The sequence below is a fragment of the Anomaloglossus baeobatrachus genome, chromosome 1 (genome assembly GCF_048569485.1).
Source record: "Anomaloglossus baeobatrachus isolate aAnoBae1 chromosome 1, aAnoBae1.hap1, whole genome shotgun sequence".
NCBI classification, from domain to species: domain Eukaryota; kingdom Metazoa; phylum Chordata; class Amphibia; order Anura; family Aromobatidae; genus Anomaloglossus; species Anomaloglossus baeobatrachus.
The window spans coordinates 208,949,731-208,963,619 of NC_134353.1; the positions used below are offsets into that span (position 1 = coordinate 208,949,731).

The window sequence follows — 13,889 nt, forward strand, 5'->3', positions numbered from 1 at the left end:
ATCCCCCTCCATACGCTTAAACGAACATGGATTATGTATGATTATGATCTGTGCTAACTCTTTGTAGGCAATGCGAAAAAATAATCCACTGCACAAAATGGTTCAAGACAGGTTAGATAGTATTTCCACACATTTTATATATGTTCTAATATTGGTGGTTATGTAAGAAGACCTTTGAAGCTCTGATGGGGATTGACGCCAAGTGCTTTCTAGGAAAACAAAACTGGTAATAGAAAGTGTATTTTTTAAATATCTAAATGGAAAGGCACATATAATTTTGGTACCCCAGGGGCTAAAGGTTATGAATATTTTAGGAGATGACTTTAATTAAATTCCTGCACATCTAAACTGAGTAATATTTTATTATCACGCACCATACAGGCATGAGCAAGATTTTCATTAAAGTTAACACTTTCGAGGTAAATGGTGGTTGGTTTGATTTACTGACCTTGTGAAGGAAAGGCACAAATTAGAAAGAAAAATGATGAAAGAGGACAGACTTTGATTAATATAGGTAATGCTATCCCATATTTATAATAGCCTTTTCCCTATTCTGTTTTATAAATGCAGTCTCTGGGAGAGATGCCCTGCTGGGGCTGAAATGAGCCTGAAATCGGAGCGCATGCCACTAGTGTACAGGGAAGTTGATCACACTGTCAGCAATTCATTTTACAATGATGTATTTAGTGTTCATTTCACCTTCCGACCACGAAGAGGAATTCCTTAGATGGAAAAGTGATATTGTTCTTTTCAAGGACATATGTAAAGAGAAAATACAAGACGGAAAGGCTTATAGTATCTGTAGTAAGTACATGGACATGTCAATGGAAGTTACTTGTCCGGTTCGTTTTTATCCCCTCTTTGTAGTATCTTTAGACCGTGTCTTTAGATATGGCCATCTCCATATGCCTACTCTTTCAAGTTGTATCTTATTCCAATGGATTTCAGGTTTATTGGATTGGTAAGACTCTTTAGATAGTCTGTGCGCCATTGGAAGAAGAGGAGGTTATAAAAATAATGAAAGCTCGTACATGATTTTACTCAATCTTATGTTCTATATCTTTTATGAATCTGTTTTAACTATATTTGTGTCCAACACTACCTTACTCTTTGTATTACGTACAGTTCCCTAGAACAGTCTTGATAAGATGCATCTCTGGTTTACTGTGATATCACATTGGTTCTTCAGTGAAGAAACACTTAAGAAGTTAAATTATTCAATAGTGACAGTTATAACAGCGAAAGTCAAAGAAAGAGCTAAGCAAACAAGGAAAGCTGTCTGTGAAAATTCACAGCTACCATGCTGTTTAGTAATGGCTAACATGTGTGATCCCTGTGTTTTGTTGTAGCCGGCCCCGGGAGTTCTGGCGCCTTGACTACTGGGAAGATGACTTGAGGCGCCGACGACGATTTGTGCGGAACCCCCTTGGTTCGACACATCCTGAAGCGACACTCAAAGCAGCCATAGAGCATGGTCAGTACCATATTTATATTCTCTTTTTCAGTCAAAATGGTAATAATTCAGACAATGATACCTGTATAGTGGATATTAAAATATGGAAGAACATTCCTTCATCAGGGACGGAACATTTCTGTTTCGCTCTTTTGACAAGTTTAATAATACAACACTCATTATGGATGCTGCTACTATATAATCTTGGTACACAAATTGGAAATATGATGGTAGCCTGTTCAAGTATCAGTACATATTTCCTTATTCTTACTAGGACATTAAAGCTTACAGATAGCCAAGCTTTCTAGGAGAAATTTTGAAGGAGGAAAAAACCCTCAAGGACTTTTTCTTTCCTTTTTTTTTCTTTTTTTTTTTTACATCTTGAAGGGAATCGATCAGTAGGATTAATCCCCCTAATTTGTCTATATGGGCATAGAAAGATTTAGAAAATGATAACTTAATATTTACAATCTAATGTCTTATGCTAGAGAATCAATGTTTTCGTTATATGCAAATGAGCTGTTAAGTGCTATATCTCCCAGAGAATCTGCCTCCAGAGCTTACTTTAAGCCTTGCCAGTGTGAGACATGTAACAACTGACAGTTTGCTCTCCTCATACACAGCTCTGCAGTGATATCATAAGTAACACAGTACATCAGAAATGAACTTTTTCTCATTACCACCATTTGCAGCACCACTTGTCCTCTCATAGCACTTTCACCTGTGTCTGATTATAACCAACACAGTACAGCAGAGTTGACCCGTGCCTCATTAGTAATACACCAATCACATTTTCAGTTGTCTCCCCAGAGGGCTGTCAGCTTTGCTGTACTGCCCTTTCCCTACACTGGCTAGCTGTGAGATGGGATCTGAAACACAATGAGAGGATTGCAGCTGCAAATGTTCTTGTAATGCAAAGTGTCCGTCATTGCATGGCTCACACTGATAATGCCCTCTTTCATTCAAAAAAATCACTGGAGGCAGATTCACATTCGGATCAGTGTCCATCCTGTAGATTTTAACTGCCCATGTACATATAAGAGAAACTCATAGACTTCTCTGGAATAAGACATCGCATCGTAGATATCAAGGTATCATGTTATTTGCTTTCTATGATCTACATGCCCATATCGGATTAATCCTACTGACACATTCCCTTTAACAAAGCAAAGGAGGAAAGTTGCAAATTGAAGGTTGCATGTTTTTGTTTAGTTTGCAAAAGATTTTATCTAACCATGCTTTTTTCACTGTGATATAGTGCATTGTTCCCCACACTAGTCTGCGAACCACATGTGACTTCATAGCTGTAGGTAAATGCCAATACTATTGTCCACAACTGAAACTTATAATTTTGGCAATTATTGAAGAGGTGGACTGATACCTAATAATCACTTAATAAATACCTATCTAATCAGTAACCACATTTGACCTATCTAACCAATTAATATGGCCATACAGGTTATAGAATACTGAAAAAAGTCATACCTGTCTGCCTCATATCAGATGCCTTGTTGTTAATAAATCTTCTTTTATCACTGTATATAAGTGACCTCTTCCAGGCTATGGGGAAAATGACTCTGCCTTCCAAAGTTTATTTCAAAGCTCCAGTGTTTTGTTTTTTTTTTGTCTCATCGCTGGAGTGCTGTTTTAAATCTACATCCAGTGTTTTCCTGCTTTTTCGGCACTGCTCAGCTAAATTGTCACAAGCGCTCAATGCAAGTCTGAGAGCCAGAACGAGGCTCTCCTACAATTGCATTGATTTGTGACCTCTGACGCTCTCCATGTCGGTAGGTCACAAAGTGCCTGACACCAATGGGAGAGTCTTTAAAAACAGATGAAGACACCAGAGGGCGAGTGTAAGAGAGGGGACTTAAATTTAAAGCACCACACCAAGGGTGAAATGAAAAATAGCACTAGAGTGGTGCTTAAAAAAGAAAGAGGCATTACCGCCGTGCTATGCAATGGCTGCTCTCCTGATCTCACTGCAGAGCTGTGTGTGATTATATCTGTAGGTTCCTCTGTGCTTCAGCTTCCATCTTACAGGCAGTGTTGCAATATAGCAGAGCTCAGAGAGCTGCAAGAAGTCAAAGATCATTTCTCTTATGTGTTTAGTTATTTGTCTCACACTGGTAACACCTCCTTCTATTTAAAATAATCTATGGAGGTGGAGTTATCTTCCAAGCAGCCTCTATTCCATAGCTTTATAGAAGTAATTTACACAAGAAAAGTGTGGATTTCTCTTAAATAAGACATCAGATTGCTGATATCAAGATATAATTTTATTCAGATTCCCATGACCTGCATGTTCATATATAGACTCCTTAGGAGGATTGATCCTACTAATAGATGCTCTTTATGCCCTAACCATTCCTGTAATTACCTTTTTATTATGCAATACCCAACACTTCCCAATATATTTATTTCATATGGGTATTTTTTTACTTTATATTTTGTGACATTTCGTTTAAGCGGAATCTGAAATGGTACATCCAAGGAAGCTAGGGCTGCACTCTCCTTTCTGCAACTTTTATCACCCCTCCTGAATCAGGATGTCATTAGAGGGTGGCACTGTAATCACTTACCACAGCTACTATCCCCACTGTCCTCTGATGACATCTTAGTTCACTAGAGGTAATTGAGAAGTTTCCACATCTTCAGCTGTTGCTGCCATCGTTAATGCCTTTAACACCACAATCTCTTTGCCTAAAATATCAGATGGTGCTACTAGAAGCAGTGTAAGTGTAATCCCCCTGATGACTATTCATTTGAGACAGGTAATAGCAAGACAAATGACAGCAGTGCTGCCCTACAGCTTCTACTACTGCAATAGTACTACTGCATAGTCATGGCTATTCACCAAACGACTGCCGGCTATGACAAGCTTTAGTCCAGTTTCAAAGTTTGTAGAATTAGGGCTACCTAAACCCATTTCTAACAACTTTAGGTTCCTAAACAGAGTAGACTAAAGTTGGCTGGGTTAGCTGATAGTCTAATTGCTATTGGGTCCTCCTGACTCTTCCTCCACAAATGATGTCAAGGTAGAGAAGAATCAGTAGATTGGAATTTTACCGGCCGAACCTTTTTGTTTTCTGGAGATAATCCTCTAGCATAGGTGCCTGGCACTGGCTATCTGAAGACACACTGGAGCACTTGACTAAGTCAAGTATTCCTGTGTATTAGAATCAGGAACTATAATGGTCGGCTGAACAATTGCATATCCATCGTCTATCTATTTTTTTTTTTTTTCTGACCAGTTCGTAAAGGCCCCAATAAATATTAAAGTTCATTAACAACCATAGCATCTAGGGCTAGTGTGTTTGACACTCTCATGAATCAATCGATGGGGGCAATGGCATACTATAACAGTCAAAGGCTAACTGAGGAACCCGGGCTTTCACAAGCATCTATCAGGCCATACTGGAGGGCAGTAATGCTTTAATATACCATATAACCCAAATCAATAAGAAAAGCAATCACTTAAAATATAGATATATAAAAATATTTTGTTTATGCCCTTTACGATGGCCATACGGATTAAAACGGCAGTAGAATAGGGTACCTATTCCTTTTTGCGGTTTTAAAGGGAACCTGTCACTATTTTTTTGCCCTATAAGCTTAAGGTCTTATATACAGCATTCTAACATGCTATATATAAGAGCCCAAGCCTCTCAGTATAACATAAAAAATGAGAATGAAAACGAAGACGCCCATCTGACCAGTCTGCACCGGAGCGACCTTCTAGGGAAGTATTATAAAGTGTTTTTTATGTTATACCCAGCGGCCTGGGCTTCTTATATACAGCATGTTAGAATGCTGTATATAAGAGCCCACTGGTGGTGGCCACAGCTTATAGGGCAAAAAAATGGTGACAGGTTCCCTTTAAAACGGCGGTCAGAAAAAAGTGAATAGTGTCGCCCAGCGTCGGAAAATCTCTGGGGTTTCAGCTACTGGGTGTAGCTGAGACCCTGGAGATCACGATTTGGGCTGTGTTTTCCATTCCCCGGTCACGTGATAATCGGTATACACCGTATACTGATGATCACGTTACAGTAAATGGTGGCACCGGTAAAAAATGATTTATCTCTTACCCGGCATGATGAAACATGTCAGATGGGAGATTAATCTCCTCCTCAGATCCCCTCCGGTCCCTCAATGTCGCCAAAGTGCCCCCCCCGACCCCCAACTCCCTCTCAATCTTCCAAGATGGTGGCACGCACGACCAGCGCGCCTGCCACAGTCATCATTCTCCTTATTTCTGTAGCATGTGACATGTCACATGTGACAGAAAAGTCGTTCCACAGGTCCTGCCAGGTCACCCAGTCACCCTCGGCTCACTGCCGCTCATACTGCTGTACTGTGGACTGGGAAAGCGTGAGTGCGGTAATCTGCAGCTACATTTTTCACATAGAGGGCCTGCTGTTCCAGAAAATGGGGAATACGTTCTCTGAGCATGCCCCTCATATTTTTGAATGATGTTACTGCAGGTCACTCTGCCTTCGGTTGTACCATGGCAGTGTGAGTGCAGTATTCTCAGATTACTGCACCCACACTTCTCACATGGAGAGCTTTCTCTTCCAGAAATTAAGGGATACGTTCTTTGAGCATGCTCACCCATATCGAGGAAGGTCCAGAGTCGTTGTGGGATCTCCAAAATGGATTACAGCATACCGGATTTTTTTTTCTTTTCAATACATTGGTGAAAGAGGGAATGTGTTGGGTAGTGTTTTTTCAAATAAAAATATTTTTGTTGTCTTTATTTTTTTTATTATTGACTGGGTTAGTGATGTCTGGTATCTGTTAGACGCCATGACATCACTAAACACTGGGCCTGATGCCAGGTGACATTACACAGCTGGTATCAACCCCATATATTACCCAGTTTGCCACCGCACCAGTGCAACGGGATGAGTTGGTGCGAAGCACCAGGATTGGGGCATCTAATGGATGTGCCACTTCTGGAGCGGCTGCGGGCTGCTATTTTTAGGCTGGGAAGGGTCAATAACCATGTCCTTCCCACCGTGAGAATACCAGACTACAGCTGTTCTCTTTACTTTGGCTGGTAATCCAATTTTGGGGGGAACTCCATGGTTTTTTTTATTTATTTATAAATATTAAAAAAACAAACAGAGTTGGGTGACTCCCAAATTGGATTACCAGCCAAGGTGAAGCTGATAGCTGGGGCCTGCAGACTGCAGCCATCTGCTTTACCCTAGCTGGCTACTAAAAAATGGGGGGACCCAACGTCTATTTTTTTTTTTTTTGGGTAAACACAAGGCTTAGCACCATTTAGTGCCACATGAAAGCCAGTTATGGGTGCCATCTTAGAATATGCAGAGGGTAGGACATTATATATGTGGTTTATTTCTATTTATAGATCTATCTATTCATACATCCAATTTTTTTAGGCTGCCCACGATCAGGGTTTACAGCATTTCGGACACAATGTTTTAGCTACACGTTGCTGCGTTGTGCAGTACAAGCACAGTGGAAGGATTTTTAGAAATCTCCTGCCCACTGTGCTGCTTTTCTCCACAGCATCAACTGACCTGCGGTGCAACTTCCCGAGCCTCAACATGTCAATTTATGCTGCAGGGACTGGAGTGTTCTTCGCAGGGTGAATAGAGCTAAAGTTCACAGCGTCCAGAACACGGATCATGGGCACAGGAAGCTGTGTTCTCCCGAGGACAACACTCACATCTCTGCAGGAGAGCTGGCACTGCGTCCTAGATGCGGTGTCACTGGATCGTGGGCAGAGACTAAAGCGAGCTTTACACGCTATGATATATCTAACGAGATGTCGGCGGAGTCACGTCGTAAGTGACGCACATCCGGCATTGTTAGTGATATCGTAGCATGTGACAGCTATGAACTAGCAGAAATACTCACCTTCTCGTTCATCGCTGACACGTCGCTCATTTTCTAAAAATCGCACGTCCTATTGATCATCGTACCCGGGGCAGTACACATCGCTCCGTGTGACCCCCCTGGAACGATGAACTGCAGCTTACCTGCGGCCGCCGGCAATGCTGAAGGAAGGAGGTGGGCGGGATGTTTACGTCCCGCTCATCTCTGCCCCTCCGTTTCTATTGGCCAGCCGCTGTGTGACGTCGCTGTGACGCTGAACGTCCCTCCCCTTCAGGAAGTGGATGTTCGCCGCCCACAGCGAGGTCGTTTGGAACGTAAGTACGTGTGACAGGGAGTTACAACATTGTGCGACACGGGCAACAAATTTCCCGTGATGCACAAACGATGGGGGCGGGTGCTATCGCAAATGTGATCGCACAATAAATTGTAACGTGTAAAGCAGGCTTTAGAGTGAGAAATTTTGCTGCTACAGCAACATTTTTGTGAAGTACCTGTAAAGCCAAAATGCTCACTATACCCCTAGATAAAATCCTTGAGTAATCTCGTTTCCAGAATGGGGTCTCTTTTGGGGCGTTTCTACAGTTTAGGTACCTTAGAGGCCCGGCAAATGCAACATGATTCCTGCAATCTATTTTAGCCAAATTTGTGTTTTCAAAATTCAAATATTGCTCCTTCTGTTCCGAGCCCTCCTATTTGTCCAAACAGAGGTTTCTGACCACAGGTGGGGTATCTGCGCGCTCGGAAGAAACTGGGGTACACATTTGGGGGTTCATCTTGTTGTGTTATTTCTTCTAAAAGTGAATAAATTGGGGCTAGAGCAACATTTTTAGGTAAGAAGATCTTTTTTTTTTTTCATTCCACATTGCTTTAGCTCCTGTGAAGCACCTGAAGGGTTAATAAACTTCTTGGCTATGGTTTTGAGCAGTGTGAGGGGTGCAGTTTTTAGAATGGTGTCCCTTTTGGGTATTTTCTGTCACTTTGGCCTCTCAGTCACTTCAAATGTTATGTGGTCCTTAGAAAAAATGATTTTGTTGAAAAAAATGAAAAATTGCGGATGAATTTTGAGCCCTTCTAACTTCTAACCTCCCAAAAAAATTGTTTCTAAAATTGCGCTGATGTAAAGTAGACATGTGGGAAATGTTATTTATTAACTATTTTGTGTGACATAAGTCTCTGGTTTAAGGTCATAAAAATTACCGTATTTTTCGCTTTATAAGACGCACCTGATTATAACACGCACCCCCAAATTTGGTGAAGGAAAAGAGATTTTTTTTTTTAATGTTAAATGGGGTCCGTCTTATAATGCCAGTGTCCTTCTAACAAATCATAGGGTATATGTCCCTTATAGCCCTCCCATCCTAAAATTAGCCCCCTTAATCTGGATATGGCCCCCTTATTTTGATTATAGCCCCCTTGTGCTATCACACGTCCCCCAGTGATGCCACATGTCCCTCATTGATGGCACACGTCCCCTATTGCTTTCACATGTCTCCTATTGATGGCACACTTCCCATATTTCTGGCACACATCCCCTACAGCGGGCACAGGTCTCCTATGGATGGCACACATCCCCCTTTGTTTGACATGGCCCCCATGCTGCTGCTCATAGTAAAATAAACACTTTACTTTACCTTCTCCAGCGCTGTCCTCCCCCGTGTCTCCCTCCGTGCTGCTGAGCTCCTGCACTTCCTGGTTCTCTGTGTCGGTCATGTGATCAGCACAGCAGAGTGACATGATCTCTGTGTGCCTGATCACAGCGGCAGCAGGGAGACACCGGGAGACATGCTGGAGGAGGTAAGCAAAGCTTTTTTATTTTAGGACGGGCAGCAGCATGGGGGCCATATCTAACATGGGGAGGGGGGCATGTACGATCAAAGGGGAGCGCAGGCACATATAATATGCGCTGCTCCCCCAGCCCATCGCCGCGGTGCGGTTTCAGCACCACGGTGATGGACAGCGGCAGTGCATATTATATGAGCGGGAGCAGGAGATCTCCCGCTGCCTCCACCAGCCCCCAACACCACTCTAGAGTTGCCCACACCTCCCCTGGACCCTGCAGTATATAATCCGTATATTCGGATTAAGACACACCCCCTTCTTTCCCTCAAAATTTGGGGGAACAAAAGTGCGTCTTATAATGCGAAAAATACAGTATGTTTAAAAATTGTGACATTTTCATCAAATTTCTGATTTTTTTTGCAAATAAAATTTAAATTGCAAATAAAAGCAAAAATTATTTCCCTAAATTTACCACTATCATGAAGTACAATATGTCATGAAAAAACTGTCTCTGAATCACCGAGATCCATGGGAGAGTTTCAGAGTTATAACCTCATATGTAACACTGGTCAGAAAAAATGACCTGGTCATTAAGTGCAAAACTGGCTTCGTCCTTAAGAGGTTAAAAAAAACCTCTTCAGTGGGTTTTTCTTAGGAAAACTTTAATAAATGGCTGTGAATGAGGTAAAAAAAAAATAACAGCAATACTCACTTTCAGATTGTTTGGCGTTCCGCAGCCCATCACTGTCTGTACAAATTAATACTGTGACCCAGTGATTGGCTGCAGGGGTCACAAGTCCTTATGCAAGATAGAGGCGTAGCTAAGGGTACAGCTTAGGGAAGTTGAAATTTCTGAGTGGGCCCCTAACCAGGTAACCATGTGTACAACTATGGTGTTGCACCCCAATATTGGGTATAGGGGAACCTCAGAAGATAACCATGCTGGTACTGAAAATAAATCACTATACAAAGACCAACACTGCTATTACTGCCATATTGTGATCGTATAGTTGTAGATACTAATCCTAGAAAACATATAAGAGATTACAGTGCAGTAATTGATGGGGACTTACAAGTGTTGTTCTTTATGATGAAGTTGTTCACTTTTTCTTGTTCATGTCCAGACCTCTAATGATTTCTCCAGCCACAAATCGTCTGGACAATTAACAGACATATTTGACTTCCCTCATTTTCAGCTCCGTCCTCATCTATTCCCAACCTGCACAAACTCCTCATCCTGCCAGTACTCCAATGCTTAACCACCACTGCTGTATTTGTCCGTATTACTGAACCTGCCGGGTGGTACAAAAACAGGGCTGCTCTTACTTCCCCACATAATAATGCCCACCACTGTGCCTCTTACAAAATAAATCAGCTTATGTGCCCTTTTGATGGTAAAACTGACCCCTAACATTCTGTATAGTAATGCCCTGTGCAAGTGACCTACAAAACTGTCCACATTTTTCCCCCTAGAAAGTAATAAAACACCATGTGCGTCCTTGTGATAATCACAATACCCTGCTCCCTGAGGGTCACCATAACAATAAGTGCCAACTTAACATTTAATAATGTCCTTTGAGTCCACCCTCTACATCTTATACAGAGTATGATGCATGCACAGCTTCTAAATCCACAGTATAATGCCTCTCAAACTTAATGTCCATACAGTAGCCCCCACACTGTATAATGGCCCCCTTGGTAGCACCCACACTGTATGATGACCCCCTTAGTAGCCCCCACTTTGTATGAGGGCCACTTAGTAACTGCCACACTGTATGAGGACCCCCTTAGTAGCCCACACAATGTATTAGGGCCCCCTTAGTAGACTCCACTATCTATGAGGGCCTCCTTAGTACCTCCACTTTGTATGTGGATCCCATGTTGTATGATGGCTTTGTTAGTAGCCCGCACTATGTATTGGGGCCTCCTTAGTAGCTTCCACTATCAATGAGGCACATTTGTAGCCCCCACTATGCATGAGGGCCCTTAGTAGCCATTCTGCAAGCCTAAAGCGTCCTACAACGTACAGTGTGGTAATGTGGGGAAATCATGTCTCCCTGCTCTACCGCAGTGTTTACTTGTAAAGGTGGCAGTAGCTTTGGATGAGACCATCCAAGTCAGGGGCAGGGAGCTACCACCCCCTCTGTCCCCACCTTGGCTATACTACTGGCAGGTTACCATCCCTGGGTAGGATGAGTCATCCAGAGAGGAATAAAGCCAAATCAGAATAGGAGAGATCGATTAGATGACCATTGCTTCTTTATTTTTAAGCCATTCTAAGCACTTTATATAAAAAAAAAATAGTAAAAGGTATTTGTACATTTTTATCATTCCGTATTTTAAAGTTTACAAAAAAAAGTTCAGGATACACCATGTATGTGCTGGAGATATTAACTGTTTTGAAGGGAAAACAGAAGCTTAGAATTATAATGAAGTTAATAAGGGGGTTGTCCGGTGAAGAGAAATTATCGTCTATCCAAATCATAGTTATTCATTTCTAGATTTATGGGGAGATTACTGCTGGTACCAGCACCGATCCATATAATCTTCATCAGATAAAGGCGGTAGTGTGTTTCCTTATCTTCATTCATGTTCTATGGGTCCGCCGTATTATGCAGAGAGCAGAGCTTAGGTAATGAATGAAGCTGTGGTTGGGCATATATTCTGTTACACACTAACAGGGATGAATGTGCCCCTTGGGGGTGCCCTGTGAATAGGTCATACCTAAAAGTGTGTCCAGTGAAGGTATTTCTTTAATATCAATATAAATAAATACATTTATAGTCCTTTTAAATTCCTTATTTTTTTTTTTTTAAGTTGTACCAGGCAAATTGAGTGTCATAGATGTAAAAATTACTTTCATGATATACAATAAGTCACTCACATCTGACAAGATTCTCTTTCCCTAGGAGGATGAATTCTATATCTTCCTCATTGTCATCACATATTTTGTGATATATAGGTGTTCTGTAGAAAGTTATATACCTGTGTACGCTTCTCCATTGATAGTAAATCTTGCTTCTTAAAATCTACATGAAACTGTGTGATGTACTATCTGTTTGGAGGGTAAAATATTATTGTACAGGCCTTTTTTTTTATTTGTATGGGATAGTTTTTCATGCAACAGAACATCTTGACAAATACGGTAAATATAAAAAATGTGGTTTAACTCAGTGTCGTGGAGATGGATAAAACTGCTGGCATTACAAATAATGGAATACTGATGGAGGAAAACCTATGCTTTACATTTTTACATATAATCCTTAGTTGTTTTTTTTTCCTTTTTTAAAATACGGTTTGTGAAGATGAAAAAAAATCCATTATTAAAGAGAACAAAAACTAAGAGCTCATCTGTAACGATGTTACAAGAAATATACAGTGGGTGAAATAAGTATTAAACAACTCACCAATTTTGTAAGTAAATATATTTCTAAATGTACTATTGATATAAATTTGGCACCAGATGTCTGTAACAACCCAATCAATTTTCACAGACAAAAAAATGAAACCAAAAATGAGCATAAATTTAGTGATTTGTGATAATGAGAAAAGACACAGGGAAAAAGTATTGAACATGCATATGAAGTAAGAGAGGTGAAAAAAGCTGTGGAAAGTCATGTCACCAGCTGAAATATATCAGTAATTACAAAGCAATCTTGCCACTTAGTGAAAAATATCAACTGGTTCAACTGATGGCCTATAAAAGGGTGTTTCATTTCTAAGGAGGCATACAAGAAACCTCTCATGATGGTTAAAACTAGTGAGCTGTCTCGTGACCTTCGCAAACATTGTTCACACAGAGCTTTTTTGCTGCCTTTTTTCTGCCACAAAACCTTATCTCTTGGCAGCAAATAACCTTACTTTTGCTATGGTTTTGCATTTCCTCATAGATTTGTATGGGTGAAAAACCACGGAAAAAACTGTGAAAGAATTGACATGCTCGTTTTTTCAAAAACACAGCAAATACCAAGGAGGTTGACATCCCAATGAGGAAAAAAGTGTTTATGCATGAGATTCCTGGAAACTTGGAGACTTTGCTGATACAGTAAAGACTGTTTTTATTAGCATGGATTTGCATAAAATCAAGGCAAAAACCATGCAAAAAAACACAGCAAAAAATGCACTGTGAATATAATCTTATTGTTGCAAACCCTTTTGATGGCATTGGTTACAGAAGACTGTGTGAAATGCTTTTTCCCTGTGTCATTTCTCATTATTACAAATCACTACATTTTTGAACATCTATGGTTTCATTTCTTTGCCTGTGTGGATTGGATAGGTTGTTACCGACATCTACTGGAAAATTTATCAATAGCACCTTTATAAATATATTTTCTTACCGTATTTTTCGGACTAAAAGACGCACTTTTTTTCCCCAAATGTTGGGGGAAAGTGGGGGTGCGTCTTATAGTCTGAATGTAGGGCAGGGCTGCGGGGAGTGAGGGTGCTGCGGCGGAGCTGGTCATCGGTGGTACGAGCATACCAGCGCCTGTCATTACCATGTGTTCCCGCTCATTTCATAAGTACGCCCATCCTCCCGCCCATCATCTCTCAGCGCTGAAGCCAGCGCTGACAGGTGGGCACGGTGAAGGGCGGGGGATGTGCGCATAGTAAACAGCCAGCCCGCATGATCACCCCTGGCAACTACTGCCTGGAGTGATCATGTGCGGCTGTTTTCACTACCTGCCGTGCATCATCAGCGCGGGGTGCAGTGAATCAGTATACTCACCTGCCACGATCCCTGTAGCATCGCTCGTCCTCCTATTTGCCGGCAGCAGCTGTGTGTGGAGAC

General features: G+C 41.4%; 1 protein-coding gene across 2 annotated transcripts in view; it reads left to right on the plus strand.

The window, feature by feature from the left end:
- The window catches only part of LRBA (LPS responsive beige-like anchor protein), an 805,540-nt gene that overhangs the window by 354,852 nt on the left and 436,799 nt on the right, over positions 1 to 13,889 (plus strand). For both annotated transcript variants that reach the window (XM_075347936.1, XM_075347944.1), the window contains exon 35: positions 1,350 to 1,474. In XM_075347936.1, the coding sequence (XP_075204051.1) occupies positions 1,350 to 1,474 (125 nt within the window). The remainder of the gene's footprint in view (positions 1 to 1,349; positions 1,475 to 13,889) is intronic.